The sequence below is a fragment of the Gossypium hirsutum genome, chromosome D01 (assembly GCF_007990345.1).
Source record: "Gossypium hirsutum isolate 1008001.06 chromosome D01, Gossypium_hirsutum_v2.1, whole genome shotgun sequence".
Classification (NCBI taxonomy): Eukaryota; Viridiplantae; Streptophyta; class Magnoliopsida; order Malvales; family Malvaceae; genus Gossypium; species Gossypium hirsutum.
Genome location: NC_053437.1, coordinates 23,974,959 through 23,992,400, shown reverse-complemented (window position 1 = coordinate 23,992,400; position 17,442 = coordinate 23,974,959). Strand labels below are relative to the sequence as shown.

Sequence of the window (17,442 nt, the reverse complement as noted above, 5' to 3'; positions counted from 1 at the left end):
ATTTATTTTTTAAGTTTGATTAAATTATAAAGTGTTGGGTCAAAAGTCTAAGAAGCACATATAATTAGACTCAATACATGAGAGGCTCAATTAGCCTCACATAAACATGTGAGGGTCAACAACCCTAAAGGAATTGAGAGGGAGTTCCCCCCTTCTAGTTAGACTATAAGATTGTTTTTCTATTAAATAAATATTATTTTTGTTATACTTATTCAATCAAAATTTTCCTATCCCTCCCCATAAATAGATAGCATTGGTAAAGCTATTAACACACAAGTTTTACACGCATTCATATATTGCTATTCTATCAGAAAGTAGTGGGAATTTATTTTTTGAGAATAAATTCTTTTTTCTGGAAATTACGATTTCTATCAATTTCTATTTGAGAGAATAACTTTCCTACTGTAAGGAATAAATTGTTTTTGGTTATGTATTTGGTTTTTGTTATTCTAGCTCACATTTGACGTAATTCGAGGTACGATGATAGTAAAGAAGGTTGTTCGGTCGAAAGTTGGGAACATTTCAGATCCATCTCACACCAAAAATAGGTACTTTTCAAGAAAAATTTTCACTATAAATATCACAAAACAGCTCGGTTTTCAAAATTGTAAGTTTTTGCTATGATTGAAAACTGTTTTCTAAATCAGATTTTTTCAACAAAAAGAAAAACTATCATCGTTAGTATTTTGGGGTAATTTGTATAACATTTGAAAAGTTTAGGTACCAAATTGAACTTAAAAAAAGCTTAGCCACCAAATTAGAAAAAAATGACAAATTTAGGCACCAAAATGGGTAAATTAGACCAATTCATATTTAGTTAGAAAATATATATTTAAAAATTATTAAAATATATTATTTTAAAAATAAATATGTAAATCACTTGCAACGCACGTGACATGAGAACTAGTATATATAAAAGTACAAATTTGAAAAAAACTTTTGAACCGATGAGAATACCTTCCACCATATTACTAAATCGACATTTAAAAATAATTATAATAATGTAAGATATAATTTGTGATAATTATACATTTAAAAATAACTATATTGTTTGTACCCATTTTTATAATATACATTTAAAAAGAATTTATTTTTATAATATACCCATTTTTATTGTTTGTACAAATGCTTTAATAATATGAATTTTTTATTAGTACTGAATTATTAAAATAATTAATATATCTTAATAACATTTATTAGTGTTTTTTTTTTGAAATTTTCAGATTGGGCTTTATTAATAAAATAATAGAAAAGCAGCTGTTCAAAAAATGAAACCTAAACCTAAGAAAAACGGCCCAAAAAACATAAATTCAAAAATTGAAACCTAAACCTAAGGAAACGACCCAATTCAGATGGCCATAGACAAACAAAATATCTAGATATTATAATGGAAAATTCTAGAAACGACACTAAATGCGTTGATCCGTTGCCCAATCAGAATTTACTGATATCTGTCTTCTCCTCTTTCTGTCATTTCATTTTCCTTTTGACGATTTCATTTTCAAAACTTTCCTTGTAGATCGTTCTATTTTCTTTTTGTTTTGAAACTTTCTCTCTTCCATTCTTCATCTCCTGAGGCTTTCCTAGTCTGGCTCGCTCACCCCATCATACCGTGTTTGATCCTCAGCATACTCGGGAACTCCCATTTCCAGGTATATTTCCTCTCTTCTTCTTAGCGTTTCTGTTGCAAGAATATGTGCAAGATTGTTTGCAGATCTTGGTGTATGTTGAAATCTGATATTATTTAGTCCATGTATTTTCTGTTGGATATCATAAATGTATGCCCCTACCATTGATCGATCTTGACCCTTTGTGCTACATTTCTTGATTATTGCGAGGGAATCTCCTTCAAAGATGAGTGACTGCCATCCCTTTTCAACTCCTACTTGGACTGCTTTCCAACAGGCTATTGCTTCAGCAGCAAAAGCAGATGATATGTCATCGTGGATTTCTGAACAAGATAAAAGAACTTTTCCTTCCGAATCTCTGGCCACAATACTTGAAGCTGACCGATTTTGGCTCTCATTATATGCACCGTCAAAGTTGATCTTGATGAACTCCCACTGTGGGTACTTCCATCTCTTGTTTTCTTTTATTATTCTCGGATCTCTTTTTTCAAAACCAGTTATCTCAGTGATGTAATTGTTTATAAATTTTGCAATTTCCTTCCCATTTCTGACTTTTCCTTAGTGTACTCTTTTGTTTCTATCTCCCCATATGGCCCAAAGTGCATAACAGAAAAGCTGACCTTGACAAGGGTTGAGTTGCGCTAGCACCCAGGTAAACCACTGTACAAAGTCCTCGCTTTGATTCATCATAATATTCTGAAATGATAATGCTCTCATACATCAATTGTAACAGGGCATTCACGAAATAAATGATTTATTGTTTCAGCTCTTTCTCCACATCGGGAACAACTTGTATTGACTGCTAGCTTCCTGTGCTACATATTTACCTTTGTAGGTAGATAGTTCCATGATAGCCTCCATATTGTAACCTTTATTTTTGTTGGTAGATTCAGGCTCCAAAGTTGTTTATAAAATTTACTGTAGATGGTTTGTAAAGCATAAGCTCTAGGATTTTCATCCGATCTCTGTAATAGTTTATAGGCACTTCGGACCTTAAATTCACCCGACATCTCACCTCCCCAAATAAGAAAGTCTTCATAAGGTGTTCGTGCTAGAGGGATTCGGATGAGTCTTGCAGCGTCTTCTTCTATGAAGGTATTACTAATCAGCTCCTTTTTCTAAATTCTATTATTACTGTCAATCAGCTCATTTACTTTGGAATCGCGCATAGAGTTGATTTCTGTTGATAATTTAAAATTAACTGAATCTGGAATCCAAGCATCTTTAATGAATATACTAGTACCTGTACCCACCCTCCAATATTGTCCTTTTATCAATAAAGCTTTAGCTGCCTAAATACTTTTCCACACATAAGAACAAGAATTTCCTAAACAGGAATTTAAAAAATGGTCATTCGGGAAATATTTGGCTTTAAATACTTGCGTAACAAGAGCATTCTGATTATTCATAATCCTCCATCCTTGTTTAGCTAGTAGTGATATATTAAATTGCGCCATATTCCGAAAGCCCATACCTCTCTCCTCTTTAGAACTACACATATATTCCCATTGACACCAATGAATTCCTTTCTTGCCTTTTCCTTTTTGCCACTAGAATCTAGCAAACATATTTTCAAACTCCCCACAAAGCGATTTTGGTAGCAGAAAACAGGTCATAGCATAAGTTGGAATTGCTTGAAGTACTGATTTTATGAAAACCTCTTTTCCCCTTGAGATAGAAAACGTGTACTCCAATTTTTGATCCTCTACTTAATTCTGTCCTTTAGATTCTGAAAAGATTCCTTCTTCTTCCTTCCTACCATATTTGGTAGTCTTAAATATTTTTCTATATTAGTCGAGTGCCTTATTCCCATTTCAGTAGAGATATTCTCTTTATCCTCTTCCACTGTATTAGAGCTGAAGAAGATCATAGACTTATTAAAATTTACACATTGACCGGAGCAAATCTCATACTCCTTCAAAATATCTTTTAAGATCCTTGTTCTGCTTTTTGTAGCTTCGCCAAACAAAATGTAGTCATCTGCAAATAATAAGTGTGAAATTGTCGGGCCTCTTTTGCTAGCCTTCACTCCTTTTATCAAACCCTCTCTTGTTACAATCCTTAGTAAGGACGAAAGTCCTTCGCTACAAATAAGAAAAAGAAAAGGGATAAGTAGTTCACCTTGTCAGAGTCCTCTGGTAGGTTTAGAAACACTGCCTCTCCTTCCATTGGTGTTTACTACATAAGAGACTGTAGAAATACATCTCATAATTAATGACACCCATTCCTGTGTGAAGCCCATACGGATCATAACTTCCTTCAAGAATGCCCATTCAACTCTATCGTAAGCTTTACTCATGTCCGACTTTATCGCCATGAATCCTTTTTTCCCCGTTCGCTTTTGGCGAAGTGTATGTAGAATTTCATAGGCTATCAATACATTGTCTGATATGAGCCTCCCTGGAACGAATGCATTTTGAGCATTATCTATACACGTTCCAATGAATTCCTGAAGACGATTGGCAATAGTTTTGGCTATAATTTTATATATAATTGTGCATAAGCTAATGGGTTTTAAATTAGCAAGATTTGTGGGGTTGGAGGTCTTCGGAATAAGTATAATCTCAGTTAGGTTTAAACCTTCTGTTGACACAATTTTTTTGACAAAACAAGGTCGTCTTGGATTTTGAAAAAGAAAATTAAAATGGGAATCGCCACCAATCTTTTTTGATGAGGTGTGATCGGGTCACCTTGAAAAGTGGTTGTTTTTAATAAAAAATTTAATTTTATTAAAACAACGATTTTGGTCCACGAAATTTAAAAAAACGGGTTCGGGAGTTGGTTACGTACGAGGAAGGATTAGCACCCTCGTAACGCCCAAAATTGGTACCTAGTTGATTAATTAATGTCTTAATGTCGAAGATTGAAAACTTTAAAGAGATTTAAAGTACGATCCTTAAAAAAACTCGAATGACATGGATTGGGATTTAAGAGGATATTTGGCTATTTGGTCAAACGAGAAGTCAAAACCCAGCACGTTAGGGCACATTTTCTCGAATTTCCAAACACAAAATATTACCTTTATTATTTTTTAGAAAAATCCTCATCTCGAGAAAACGACATGTCATATCCAATGCGTTAGGACATAACGTATCGAATTCTCGATACGAGAATATATGCCGAAAAAATTACTTATTTAAGAAAATATTTGGCTATCTCGAATTTTAAAAAAGGGGATCATGCCTAGTGAGTTAGGACACGATCTTTTCTTAATTCCTGAGATCGTTTAAAACTTGAGTCTGAAAAGATTCGTGTATTTAGATTTATTGTGAAAATCGAAACCCAGTAAGTTAGGGTATGACCTTCCCAAATCTAAACACGAGATTTTGGTTATTCAAAAATCACAATTTATGCATTGAACAAAATTAATCTAACACAATATAGTAGAAATGAAACACGGTGTCAACACGCATAACAAAATAAAATGAATACAATGATATAAGCATAAATAATACGGGCAATAGCAACGAAAATAAGATAAATAAAAATGACAAATTAATAGCATAAAAATAATAAGTATATAAGCAAGTAAAAGTAAAACATTCTTTTAAAATAATAATGAAAACATAAATAAATAAGTAAATAAAGAAAATGAATAAAATTATAAAAAATGTAAAAAGATATATATGCAAGTATACATCAAAATTTGAAAATAATAAAAAATATATAAACAAGTAAAGAATGATAATTTATATATATATGTTTAAAATATATTAAAAATAGGGATGTAAATATTTATATACAAATTAGAAAGAATAAAATATATATAAGTACGTAAATATATATACTTATAAAAAATTTAGAAAATATGTATATAGATATAAATTAAAAATATGTGCGTATAAATTAAAAACTTAAGGATGCCGGCCAAAACGGCGTCGTTTTACAAGGGTATAAAAGTCGTAATTTTTGGAAAAAACAATCATTTGGTCACTTAGAAGAAAAAAGAAAAGGGGGGAAGAAATTTCTCTCTGGACTAAGTCTAGATTTCGGCCAAGCCCCGCCGTACCGCCTTCGCGCCGGCTTCGCACCGGCCACCGTGAAAAGATTAAAAGGTAATTTTTCCCTTTTTATATTTTTTTGCTATATATGAGTATATACATATATATATTTTAGAACAAACAGAAGTAAAAAATAATAAAAAATAAAAATAGATTAATTAAAAATAGAATAAAAGAGATAAAAAACGAAATAATAACAAGAAAGTTACTTTTATTTCTTCTTGAATCTTTGTTTTTTTTCTTTTTTGAATCGGTTTTTCCCTTTTTTTCCAAAAAATAAAAATCCCCCTAATGTTACAAAAATTGGCTTTTTTATAGCCGAAATACATGATTTTGTTTTTGTTTTTTTCTTCTTTGTTTCTGCTTGCGTGTTCTCCTTTGTTTTGCAGGTAGAGCAGGTGGTGCAAGTGGGGCGGTGATGGGACGTACGTCGATGGCAGCAAAAGCGTGGTTGATGGTGACAGAGATTAGGAGGCTAGGGTTTCTTTTTATGTTTGGGTTGTGGGCTTGTTGGGCCTTAGGGTTTTTTTAATTATTTTGGGCCATTGGGTCTTGTAAATGGACTGTTTTTGTTTTGCTGGTACGGGCCGGGTAAAATTTGGGTTGTACACCTTCAAAATCCTTTCCGTTGTTCAAAACTTCCAAGCAAAAGTTTTCAATATCTTTACCCATAATATGCCAATATTTTTGAAAAAATAGTTCCGGAAAACCATTGTAACCTGGTGCTTTGGTGGATCCCATTCCTTTTACTGCAATAAAGATCTCTTATGCCGTATATTTTGCCAAAAGGGTTGTGTTGATGTCCGGAGAAACGCTGTTATTAATACTTGTTAAAAGATGGGATAGATTTCCTACGCCGTTAGTCGAAAATAGATTCTGGAAATACTTCGTTGCAGTCTCATTTATTTCTGATTCCTCAAAAATTCCATTTCCATCATCTGTATCCAACCTGCTTATTGTGTTGATTCTTTTCCGCATTGAGGCATATTTGTGGAAGAATGCAGTATTCTTATCCCCTAACTTAAGCCAGTTAGCCCGTGCTCTCTGTTCCCAATACATCTCCTCTTTGTCGATCTCCATATTCAGATGAATTCTCATATCAATAATCTGCGCCATTATATCATCATCTCGTTCTTTCTCCATTAAATCTTCGAGCACCTTTGTAAGTTTATCCGTCAACCCCTTCCGTTCCTTCTTTATTGATTTTGCCCATTTTGACAAGCTGATTTGTAATATTTCAATCTTTTCAAAAATAGATCCATTGGAAGACTCCCATGATTTCTTAATTTCATCTTCAATCGATTCCTTTGTGGTCCACCATGCTTCAAATTTAAAACTTGGGATTCCCTTGAATCTGCTTTCATTAGTTGTGCTTATTAAAAGGGGACAATGATCCGAAAGTGAAGACGTTAAATGGTGTATATTGCCTCTTGGAAAGAGTTCCATCCATTTTTCATTCGCAACACCCCTATCCAGTCTTTCTCTGATATTTGTTTCCGGCAAATTCCCTTTTTCCCATGTATACCATGTTCCCGAGTAGCCCACATCTATAAGTTGGCATTCTTTTAAGACTTCGCGAAACTCTACCATCCTTTTCTCCTCCCTTGGATGACCTCCCCTTTTTTCAAATGAGTAAATTATTTCATTAAAATCTCCACCCACTAACCAAGGGTGACCTTGTTCCTGACCTAAAATTCTTAGTAAATCCTATGAGGCATTTTTATTCTGTGAGTAAGGTGATCCATAAAACCCTGTGAATCTCCATTCTTCATTAACACCTTCTTCTTTGATCAACACATCAATATGACTCGTTGAGAAAGTTTTAAGGTTAACCTGAACCTCCTCTCTCCATGCTAGGTAAATCCCTCCTCGCGTACCTACTGCTCCTACATCCAGCCCCCTACTGCTCCTACATCTAGCCCATTTGTAAAGTCACACCTCCTCCTAATTTCCTCCATACGCTTTCCACTAACTTTAGTCTCCATGAAGAAGACCAGTTGGGGATTATTTTGCTTCAGTAAAAATCAAAGCCTTCTCACTGCCTGTGGACTCCCCAATCCACGGACGTTCCAGCATATAATTTTCATTGCGTCCGGTCGGCTTGCCTTTTGGCAGCCGCCGATCTATTCTAGTTGGGGTTTTCTATCGAATTGGTTTCAGCCTCATTTATTAAATCCTGTCCACCATATCTCATCCTTTTAGTTATGTCTTCCTGAGTCTCTTTTGTACCGTAATCATCATATATAATCTCTGCCAATTTCCTTTTTTGCAATTTACTTTCTGCCTCATGATGTCTCATCACTCCCATTGGTTCAATTCTTTTCTAACTGGCTTTCCTAACTGATTTCAGTATATCTGCTTTGCTGTTCTCTGTTTTTTCTTCATTGATTCCTCCTTCCTTTTGTATCTCTATCCCTGCTCCTATTGTTGTCAACCAAGAATCTTTTTGCACTCATTGCATCGTATCACTTTTTTTTTTCACTATATAAATGCGCTTTCTGATTCTCTTTAATATCTCCTATATACGAACATTGTGTTTGTAGTTTTTTTGATAGAGCATTAAACTTTAAACTCTCCATTCCAACCAAATTTAATTCTGCTTTTAATGCCAAAGAGAAAGGTAGATCCTCTCTAATTCTATTTTTCTCTGCAGGAATTATTTCTGTGCATTCATGGATACCATGTCCCAATCTACCACACCCAAAACAAAATGTCGGTAACTTTTCATACTTGAATGGGATCCAAAATTTATTTCCATTACCTGTTGAAACAAATATACCCCTATGAATGGGTTTCTGCACATTTAACTTTATTCTAAGACGACAGAACTCACCAATGATTTCAGATCTGAGCACTCCTCTAAAAGTGACTCCTATAGCATGCAGAAGATCTTTTTTTTATCAAACTCTGGTAAACATGGCCCAATTTTGATCCAAAACGGAGATGAAACAAGCTTAATTTTTTCTCTCTCCATTGGTTTAATCAATCGATCAAAAATAATTAAATGTTTCCTAAATAGCCATGGTTGACCTTCCATAACAATTTCTAAGTCTTCCTCTGATTCAAACACTATCAAAAAAAGGTTTTGCCCTACCGATTGAATCTCAAACTTTTTCTTTGTTTTCTAGATACTTTTCATATGTGCTTTGAAACTATCCTGATTATAAGATTTCTTTGTCCAGACAGAACATATCAGAGAAGGTTTACTGTTTGGCTCCACCATCGAGCTTTTGACCGATAGTTGAATAAGTTCCTCTACTAATAGGGAGATCTCGTCTCCCCCAAACCCGTCCTTGCCACCACTCTCCGTCATCCCAAGCCGCAGCAGCCACTGTTTTCGCTAGGACACTAGGGATAGCACTCTTGGCTTCTAGGGTTTTCTCTTCTCACGACAAATCTTAAATATCTCTTATTTTGCATACATTTATTAGTTATTAAAATAATGATTAAATGAAGTAAAAAGTATATTGTCTGTTTAAAATAGTAAAAATATTTTAATTATGATTTGAAAATTTTTAACATTATTAAAAATTTTATTGATCTACAAAATATTAATCTTTTAATATGGTATTTGAAATTTTTTTATATTTAGATTATATTTAACAATTTGAATAATAAATTAAAAATTAAACACGTAAAATCACATGGAACACATGGGTCATTAGAAATTAGTATATATAAAAGTATGAGCTTTAAAAATTTTTTAAACTGATGAGAATACCTTTCATTCCCATCATATTAGTAAATTCACATTCGAAATCATTATAATTTAATAGAATTTGTGATAATTATACATTTAAAAATAATTATAATTTAATTTGTAAACTATATTATATGTTAAATATGTTAAAAATGCTTTAATTATGATTTGAAAATTTTCTCTTATAATATTTGAATTGATAAATTAATATATATTCAATTATTCAAATAAGAAATATTATTTTATGCTAATTACATTAATTAAAAATATAATATTTAAAAATTAATTAAATATTAAACGAGTATAGTATATATTAAATTATGATATATCTATGATATGATTGAAAATAATTATCTAAAAAATTTATAAGAAATTGATATAAATACTAAATATGTTTTAATTCATATGGTAAAATTAAGAGAGTAGAATTCATGGTGTTTGAGTTTGAAATTGAATCTGATCATGTGTATATATTTTTTAAATTTTATATAAAAATATAAAAAGATAAAATACCTCTCAAATTAAATTGAGATGTGATTAAAAGTCACGCTAACTGTATAATAATTTAAATATTAGTATAGATATAAATATTAAAGCATGTATGATTGTTAAGATTCTATTTATAATAATTTTTTATAATTAATTCTTAATTTTGATAAGAAATGATATAAATGAAAAAACAATATTTTAATTAGAGAAAATAGTCTATTGAGTCTTAGCTTAGTTGGCATCGGCATTGTTACTAATGCAAGAGGACGTGGGTTTGAATACACTGAAGTGCATTATCATCTTATTTAAGGGTTCCGTAGAGGCTATTGGTAGTTCTAGACATTATATCGAAAAATAAATACCAAAAATCGTGATGCTACACTCATATAAATATGAAATGAAGCAAATCAAAACAAAAATAAAATATTGAAATCTTAAGAGTTTTTTTTTCTTTTGAAAGTAATCTTAGAGATGTTATATTATAGTGTTTTTATGAATAAAAAAAAGCATATAAACTTTTCGAACACATTTACATAAAATAAGATTGAAATATAAGACTTCTAAATTTTCAAGATATTTTCGTTAACAATTTAATTTTTTAAAAATATTATTGGTTTAATACATAATTTGATATTTGAATTTGACATTTTTTTAATGTGATATATGTATTTTTATTTAGTCTAATGTGATACATATATTTGACAAAAGTTATACATTTTGGTATTTGGAGGTAACAGTGTTAACTTTTTAATGTTTAATTCGGGTTTGAGAGTTGATTTAATGAAAATTCATAATTAGGTAATAATAATAACGATTATCTTTCATCAAATCAATCCTTAAACCTGAATTGAATCACATCTATCGAATTGTATTTGGTAAATTAAACAAATTCAAAATTATATCAAAATAAACTTTTAACCTTTTTTTTTCAATATCAAAACAAACCCTTGCTTCTTCTTTTTTCCAATTTCATCGCTAACGTGTTTGACATTTGATATTTTGGCCCTGTGATGTGGCCTTTTCTTTATTCGCATTATAATTTTATGGTTAAAATATGCCATAAGCTCCTGTACTTTTCAAAAATTAAGAATTTAGTTTATATACTTTTATTTCATGAAATTTAGTCAATTTATTTTTCAAATTTCAAAGTTTAAGTCTAACTGTTAATATTGTTAAATTTTTTTGTTAAATTTGTTATTGTGACATTTTTTAAATAAAAAAATACTCACTTGGTAGCCATGTAATTAAAAAATGATTTTGTAATTAACTTAAATTTAACAAAAAATAATAATAATGTTAACAGTTGGACTTGAAATTTAAAATCTAAAAAGTAAACATACTAAATTCCATGAAATAACTAGACGGGGATTAAATTCTCAATTTTTGAAAAGTACAAAGACTTGTGGCACATTTTAACCTAATTTTATATGTTTTTATTTTTAATTTTTTATGTATTTTTAATTTTTAAATATATATATTTGAATTTTTTTTATTCAAAACCATATTAATAGAAAATATAAATGTTAATGGCTAAATTTGTTATTTTATTAACAAAAAAAGTCACGTTAACATTCTATTAACAATTTAATGGAGAAGTGACAAAAATAGCAAATGTCAAAAATGTTAACGATCAAATTGAAAATTTTTGTAATTGAGTGCTCAAAATAAAAACTTTAATAGTTGGATGACTTTACCATTCTTTTAAGAAAGAATCCACAAAATAATAAGATTTATATAATTGGTGTGGTATTGGAAAATAAAAGGGTAAATATATTTTTTAGACAAATTGCACTCAAGGTTACTAGACTATTAGTAAGTTTACATTTTGATCATTCAATTTCAAAAAGTTACAGAATGTTTATTGAATTATTCGAAAGTTTTTATTTAAGTCACTTGCCTATTAAAATTGTTATTGTATGGCTTCTTTATTTACATCACTTGCACCAATCGAAAGCTCTCATTCCCCTGCTCTTCTACAGTTCAGTTTTTTTATGATACAATTTTGAACGTCCCAGTGACTTAAATAAAAACTTTCGAATAGTTTAATGACTTAAATAAAAACTTTCGAACAGTTCAATGATTATTATTTTGTAACATTTTGAAGTCGAATGACCAAAACGTAAATTTACTAATAGTTTAATGATCTTGAGTATAGTTTACTCATATATTTTTAGTACATTAGTTTGTCTTTAATGTTCTTGATACTTATATATTTTTTATTCAGATTGATACCCAAATTTGACTTCCCACACATATTTTAGTCCACTTTAGTAATTTTATTAAAATCGAATGACATGGATCATCCGATTTAAACATATAGTACAAATGTCACATCATCAATTGATGTAGTTGTCATGTATAACAACTTGATTAATCCACTTCATTTAATTTTACCGGACTTACAAAAATGGGAAATCAAAGTTGTATATCAATCTAAACAAAAAGAAAGGGTTTGAATTTGAATACGGAAGCGTACCAAAAATATATTTACCCAAATTATATAAAAAGGAAAGAGGGCATAGGCCGAAAAGCGCTGGGAAATTCCGAGAAGTGGGTGGGAGGGTTACTTGAACAACCATCACACGTTTTCCTTTTCTCTGTTTCTGGTCAATCCAGCGCCACGTCGCCCCTTTCAACCGCACCTCACATCTGACCTGGCAACCAAATTCCGCCCCAGTTGCCGCTAATCCTCTACCCCCCATCTCACTTGAATCAACTAAATTCCCCCAATCATACCAACATCTCTTGAAATCCCTTCCCTGACCCTGATTAATTATTTCATTTTTTAAAAAATAATCCGCTGTTAAAATTATAATAATTATCCCTTGTATTCGTAATGGACTCTCCTGTTTAAAACAAAACTGATTCTTGGAAGTGAAGGGATAAAACAATTTTAAAAAAATTATATATTAATAATAGTAATAAAAATCTGTGGGTTTGCAATTTCATCAACCCTTTTATCTGATTGTCGTGCAGAATATCTGAAAATCTGGGTGTCTTTTCTTTTTTCGTTGGAAAGCTTTTAAGGTACTTTGTTTGTTGATTTTTTTTCTTTAGACTTTCCAATGAATTTTTTCTTTTCTTATATTCGAATATTGAAATACAAGGAAGGAACTTTTGGTTTTGTTTTGCATCCATCAAAGAAGGAAACTTTAGCTTCAACGTATCCACCTTTTTTGAGGGTGTTTAATTGGTTTATTTTGGGATTCTGTTTGTACTTGAATTCAGGAAAATGTAGATGGAGTTTGAAAAAGTAAATGGTAAAAGAGTTTTTAGTTTTATGGTTAGTTTAAAGCCCAATTTTGCGAAATCTATTTTTAGCAGGAAAAAGAAAAGATGTGTTCTTTATCCCTTTTTCTCTATTTTTGATGGGACCTGTTTATCACTTAGCATCTTTTATTCTTCTGGATTATGTCTAAATTTATGGTATTGACAGTAAATATTGTCTAAGACTGTATTTTTTGTTGCCTCTAATGAATTAAAAAAGATATTATTTTGTTTTTGCACAAAGATGAACACATTGTGCCAAGGATAATATAAGATTTCATAAGTTCAATTTAATGGTATGTTTTGCTGCATCTAATTCCTTGGGTTGACTGCAGTTTGTTAATGAGCATGTGATTTGTTTTAAATGCAGAAAGTGCTGATTCAGATTAGCTCTTTTTGTGCCAAGTGATTGGAACCGCACCCTGCTTTGGTTAATTATACATATGGCTTTGGCCTTCACTCATCTTTCATGGTGGTTATGGAGTGGGAAACATCAAGAGCCTAGAACTCCTAATGGATCATCTTTAAGTTCTTCACCTGATACAGGTTTATGGGAATCGGATAATCTGAAGTTTCCTCGGATTAAGAGGGCTAATATGGCTTCCTCTTCGAGAAGAGTTAAGAGGAAACGGCATAGCCGGGAGGAAAGAAAGATCGATAGGGAATATGATGTAGTTCTAGTGCCATCTGATGGAGGGTGTGTTTCAGGGTCTGAGTCTGATGGTTCTGATTACTCCATTGGATGGTTGGAGCCTCATGGACCTGGCTTCCATAGTGATGATGGTTCGGATAACAGTTTCGCGGTGTTGGTTCCATGTTACGAGCACAGTGAGGATAATATGGTGGTGGATTCAAAAAATAAGATTCTGGGTGCCATTGTCAACATTCCTGACAATTATTCTGCTGGTAACAACCCTTTCTTATCCGTATTTTAATATTAAGAATTTGAATTAGTTTTCAATTCTGTCATCTTTGTTGCTTAACATATTGGTTCTAAGGTTGAGTTGCAAGTCTTCAATAAGATGCTGCATGGCATTTGGCAGGTCATTGGCCTGCTGCTAACACTAAATCTAGCTCGATGCACTTATTTCCCTTTTTGAACTTGTCCGTATATATTATTGAATTGCTTGAATTGTTCAAAGTGTTGACAAAATGTTTAAGATTGCATTAGGAGAAGTTGGTGCAGACTAGTAATGCTCTTCGTTTTGACATTTTAATTGTTATAACCCATTTCTTGGATGCTGTAAAACAAGGAGATAAGTGATTTTAGTTAGTTAGGTTTGTACTTTGAACTGTGAGATGTTTCATCGAAATTCTTGTATGGATGAGCTCTCTTCCCGCTAATTGGACTCTTATTAATATTCAGCCTTCCTTATCTTTTGATTGGCATGTTGCTCTAGTGCGTTGTCATTCCCTGCATACTGAGTGCACTTAATTTGGAGTAGAGACCTATTGAAGATAAACACTTGATGTATCTTTTTAATTTATGAATGTACAATCCTGGGCCTCGAGCTATAAGGATTCTCAGCATAAAGGTCATTTTACTTTCGCTATAAGGCTGAAATGTTTGATATTTCAAACTTGTATGCTGCTATTCAGTTGTTGTCTATTAGTTTGTTATTTTACTGACTACTGCTCTTTGTTCAACCCTTTTAAAATCAAATATCAGATTTATGTGTAGGTCATACTGAAGTCCATTGAATTAACTCATCCATGTTATCATTACTTGTCTTCTGCTAGGCAATCATAGGAACGTTCTATAAACTTTATGGCATATGCATTGTTCTAAATTTGTCTTTGTGTTCTTTTGATTTGCAGAAAGCAAAAAATACGTGGAACAGTGGCTTTCTTCTTTGCAGGCTAATTGATATCATGCACTGTTGAAGATTGCATATGAAACCATATTCTGTTTCCGATCTGCTGGAAGAACATGGTCTAGTGTTCTAACATTGATATAAATATTGTATAAAGATATTGTAGATAGTGTTAAAATTTTAAAAAGATGGCTTGCTTCATTGATTTATTGTCTCTAGTAGAAGAGAATCTGAGCTGGTATCAACCGATGAGCAGTGGAAACAGCAGTGAAGAGGCCTAAATAGTGTGAATATTGGTCTGGATATGTCCTTTTCTTTCGAGACCCGAGCCGACAGTATGTCTTCCTTGTGTGCTGTTCAGATGAAGTAGATCAATGTTCATGTGTGTGTTAGATTTGGCTTGAAGATAAATGGAGAAAGTTGTGTATTCAATTCTTTGCTGTAAATATCAATCAATGTACATACTAAAAACTGAATCAGGTTAATGTTTTCGTTGTGTTAGTGTAAATAATATATGAATAATTGCAGGATTGTGTAAATCACAAAAAGTCTTTCTGTCTCCGAACATTATCCATGGAACACAGTTGGATGGCTGCTTGTTGTTTTTCCTAGTGTTACATGTTATTGATTAAAGACAGAAGGAGCTGAAAGTGCCAAAATGAAATCAATATGGCAGCCCTCAGGCGTGTTGTTCAAGGACATAAAACCTGTAACAAACCAGTAATGGTTAATTGTGTTTTACAAAAATTAACTTTCAGAACATGTACTGCTTTAGGTGATGTTTATCAGTTAAAAGGAAGACAAGATCAACAGAACTGAAAATTGTATCTTTAGGTGAATGAATCAATGACTAAAAGCATTTTTTTATTCATTAAACATTCATTTATGTCTCTTTTGTTTATTTATATATATATTACTTTGAATAGCTGCGATGCACGGGCTAATTGTATGTATTCAGTGGCAGAGTCAAAAATTTTTTTTGAGGGCCGAAATTAAATTATATATTTTTACGATAGTAAAAATGTAATTTCACCATTTTAATAGTTTATATATTTATAATTTTTAAAGGATTAAATCAAATTTTTATTATTTTTGGGGGGCTAAAGTGTAATTTTATTATCATTATTAATTTAAAATTTTATAAATTATAAAGGGCTTAAATGAAAAATTTTTCATTTTAGGGGGGCCAGGTCCTGCCAGCATTAACTATTTAATTTTTATGAATCTATTTAATTTTTATAATGTTTCATTAATAATTTGATTACAAAATTAACCATATTAATGTCAACATATAATAGGTGACAGATGTCTTAGAATTGGTTTAGAACTAATTATTACTAAAATTATTCTGAAACTCTATTTTTACTATGTGATATGATATGATATGTGTATGTATGCAATTGAATATATATAATAAACAAAAAAAAGAGATTATTTCTTTTTTCCATTTCTTGTCCGATGAATTCGATAAAAAATAAATGTTACATTTATATTTGATTCCTAAATAAATTTAAATTAAATTATTATATGATGTGATTAATAGTGAGGTATATAATATGATAATTAAATTAATTATTATGTAATGTGATTAAATTAAAATATATAATATAATTAAATTAAGTTAATAGTGAGTCACATAATTATAGACTAATAACTAAGGAAATATTTTGGAACTCAAAGAACTATTTCAAAATATAATGTCTTCATAAATGCTCCCGTACCTTCTTTTATATAATATATATATATGAATGATATATGTTATGATTTTTTATAAGTTTTTATTCTAATAATGTATGTGAAACATTTACTTTATTAATATTCAAATAAGTATAATTTATTATATTTATAAAAATGTTTGTGTCCATTCATATGTAAAAGTTTTTTAAAAATTCATAAAGATTAAAAAAATTATGTAATTACATAAAAACATGATATTAGAAATTAGAAATGGAAATTAATTGTTTATCCTTATTATTATTGATAAGAAAATCATATTTAAAACTTAATTTAATAATGAGAACCTCTTTGAATATGATTAAAAAAATATTTTGAAACTCAAAGAATTAGCTCAGAACTAAAAATTTTCAATTTTTGCTTCGGTACATTTTTTTTAAATAATATATATAATTTTTTTATAATTGAATACACATAAAATATTTTAGTAAAAGTACCACAAAGGTCTTTGTATTAGGAGTTAGATTGCATTTTATCCCCTTTACTAAAAAATAGAGAAACTAGCCCCTATACATTAGGTCAAAGAGTAAATCAGTCATTTCTGTTAAAAATCTCATTTCTTTGTACTGTCAAAAATTATGTGACTGACAAAATAATCAAATAGTGACGCTTGACGTATCACATGTATATTATGCTGAAGTACAAGAACCAATTTTTAATAGTAAAAACGGATAAAAATTTTAACAAAACAACCGGTTTGCTCTTTGATCTAATATACAAAGACTAGTTTGTCCATTTTTTAGTAGAGGGGTTAAAATATAATCCGATTCTTAGTACAAGGATCTCCATGGTATTTTTACCAAATATAT

At 30.8% G+C, this 17,442-nt stretch overlaps 3 protein-coding genes across 5 annotated transcripts; 1 reads left to right on the top strand and 2 right to left on the bottom strand.

The window, feature by feature from the left end:
* Nucleotides 1-1,583: 1,583 nt before the first annotated feature.
* LOC107921660 (uncharacterized) lies at nt 1,584-2,489 on the bottom strand. Its single transcript, XM_016851487.1, has 3 exons — nt 2,456-2,489; nt 2,249-2,324; nt 1,584-2,109 (listed from the first exon to the last, which is right to left on the bottom strand). Exons 1-3 carry the CDS (start codon nt 2,487-2,489, stop codon nt 1,584-1,586), a joined length of 636 nt encoding a protein of 211 aa, XP_016706976.1.
* A 3,905-nt stretch (nt 2,490-6,394) lies between these two features.
* LOC121213569 (uncharacterized) lies at nt 6,395-7,219 on the bottom strand. The gene has a single exon (XM_041086359.1). The coding sequence runs from the start codon at nt 7,217-7,219 to the stop codon at nt 6,395-6,397; it is 825 nt and encodes a 274-aa protein (XP_040942293.1).
* A 4,998-nt stretch (nt 7,220-12,217) lies between these two features.
* Nucleotides 12,218-15,438, top strand: LOC107921148 (uncharacterized). Of its 3 annotated transcripts, none has more exons than XM_016851022.2 (3): nt 12,218-12,845; nt 13,456-13,991; nt 14,904-15,438. In XM_016851022.2, exons 2-3 carry the CDS (start codon nt 13,529-13,531, stop codon nt 14,951-14,953), a joined length of 513 nt encoding a protein of 170 aa, XP_016706511.1. In that variant the 5' UTR covers nt 12,218-12,845; nt 13,456-13,528; the 3' UTR covers nt 14,954-15,438. The 3 variants fall into 3 exon arrangements, with proteins under 3 accessions (XP_016706511.1, XP_040942376.1, XP_040942375.1); XM_041086442.1 differs by lacking the exon at nt 12,218-12,845 and adding an exon at nt 12,888-13,078; XM_041086441.1 differs by lacking the exon at nt 12,218-12,845 and adding an exon at nt 12,888-13,101.
* Nucleotides 15,439-17,442: the final 2,004 nt, after the last annotated feature.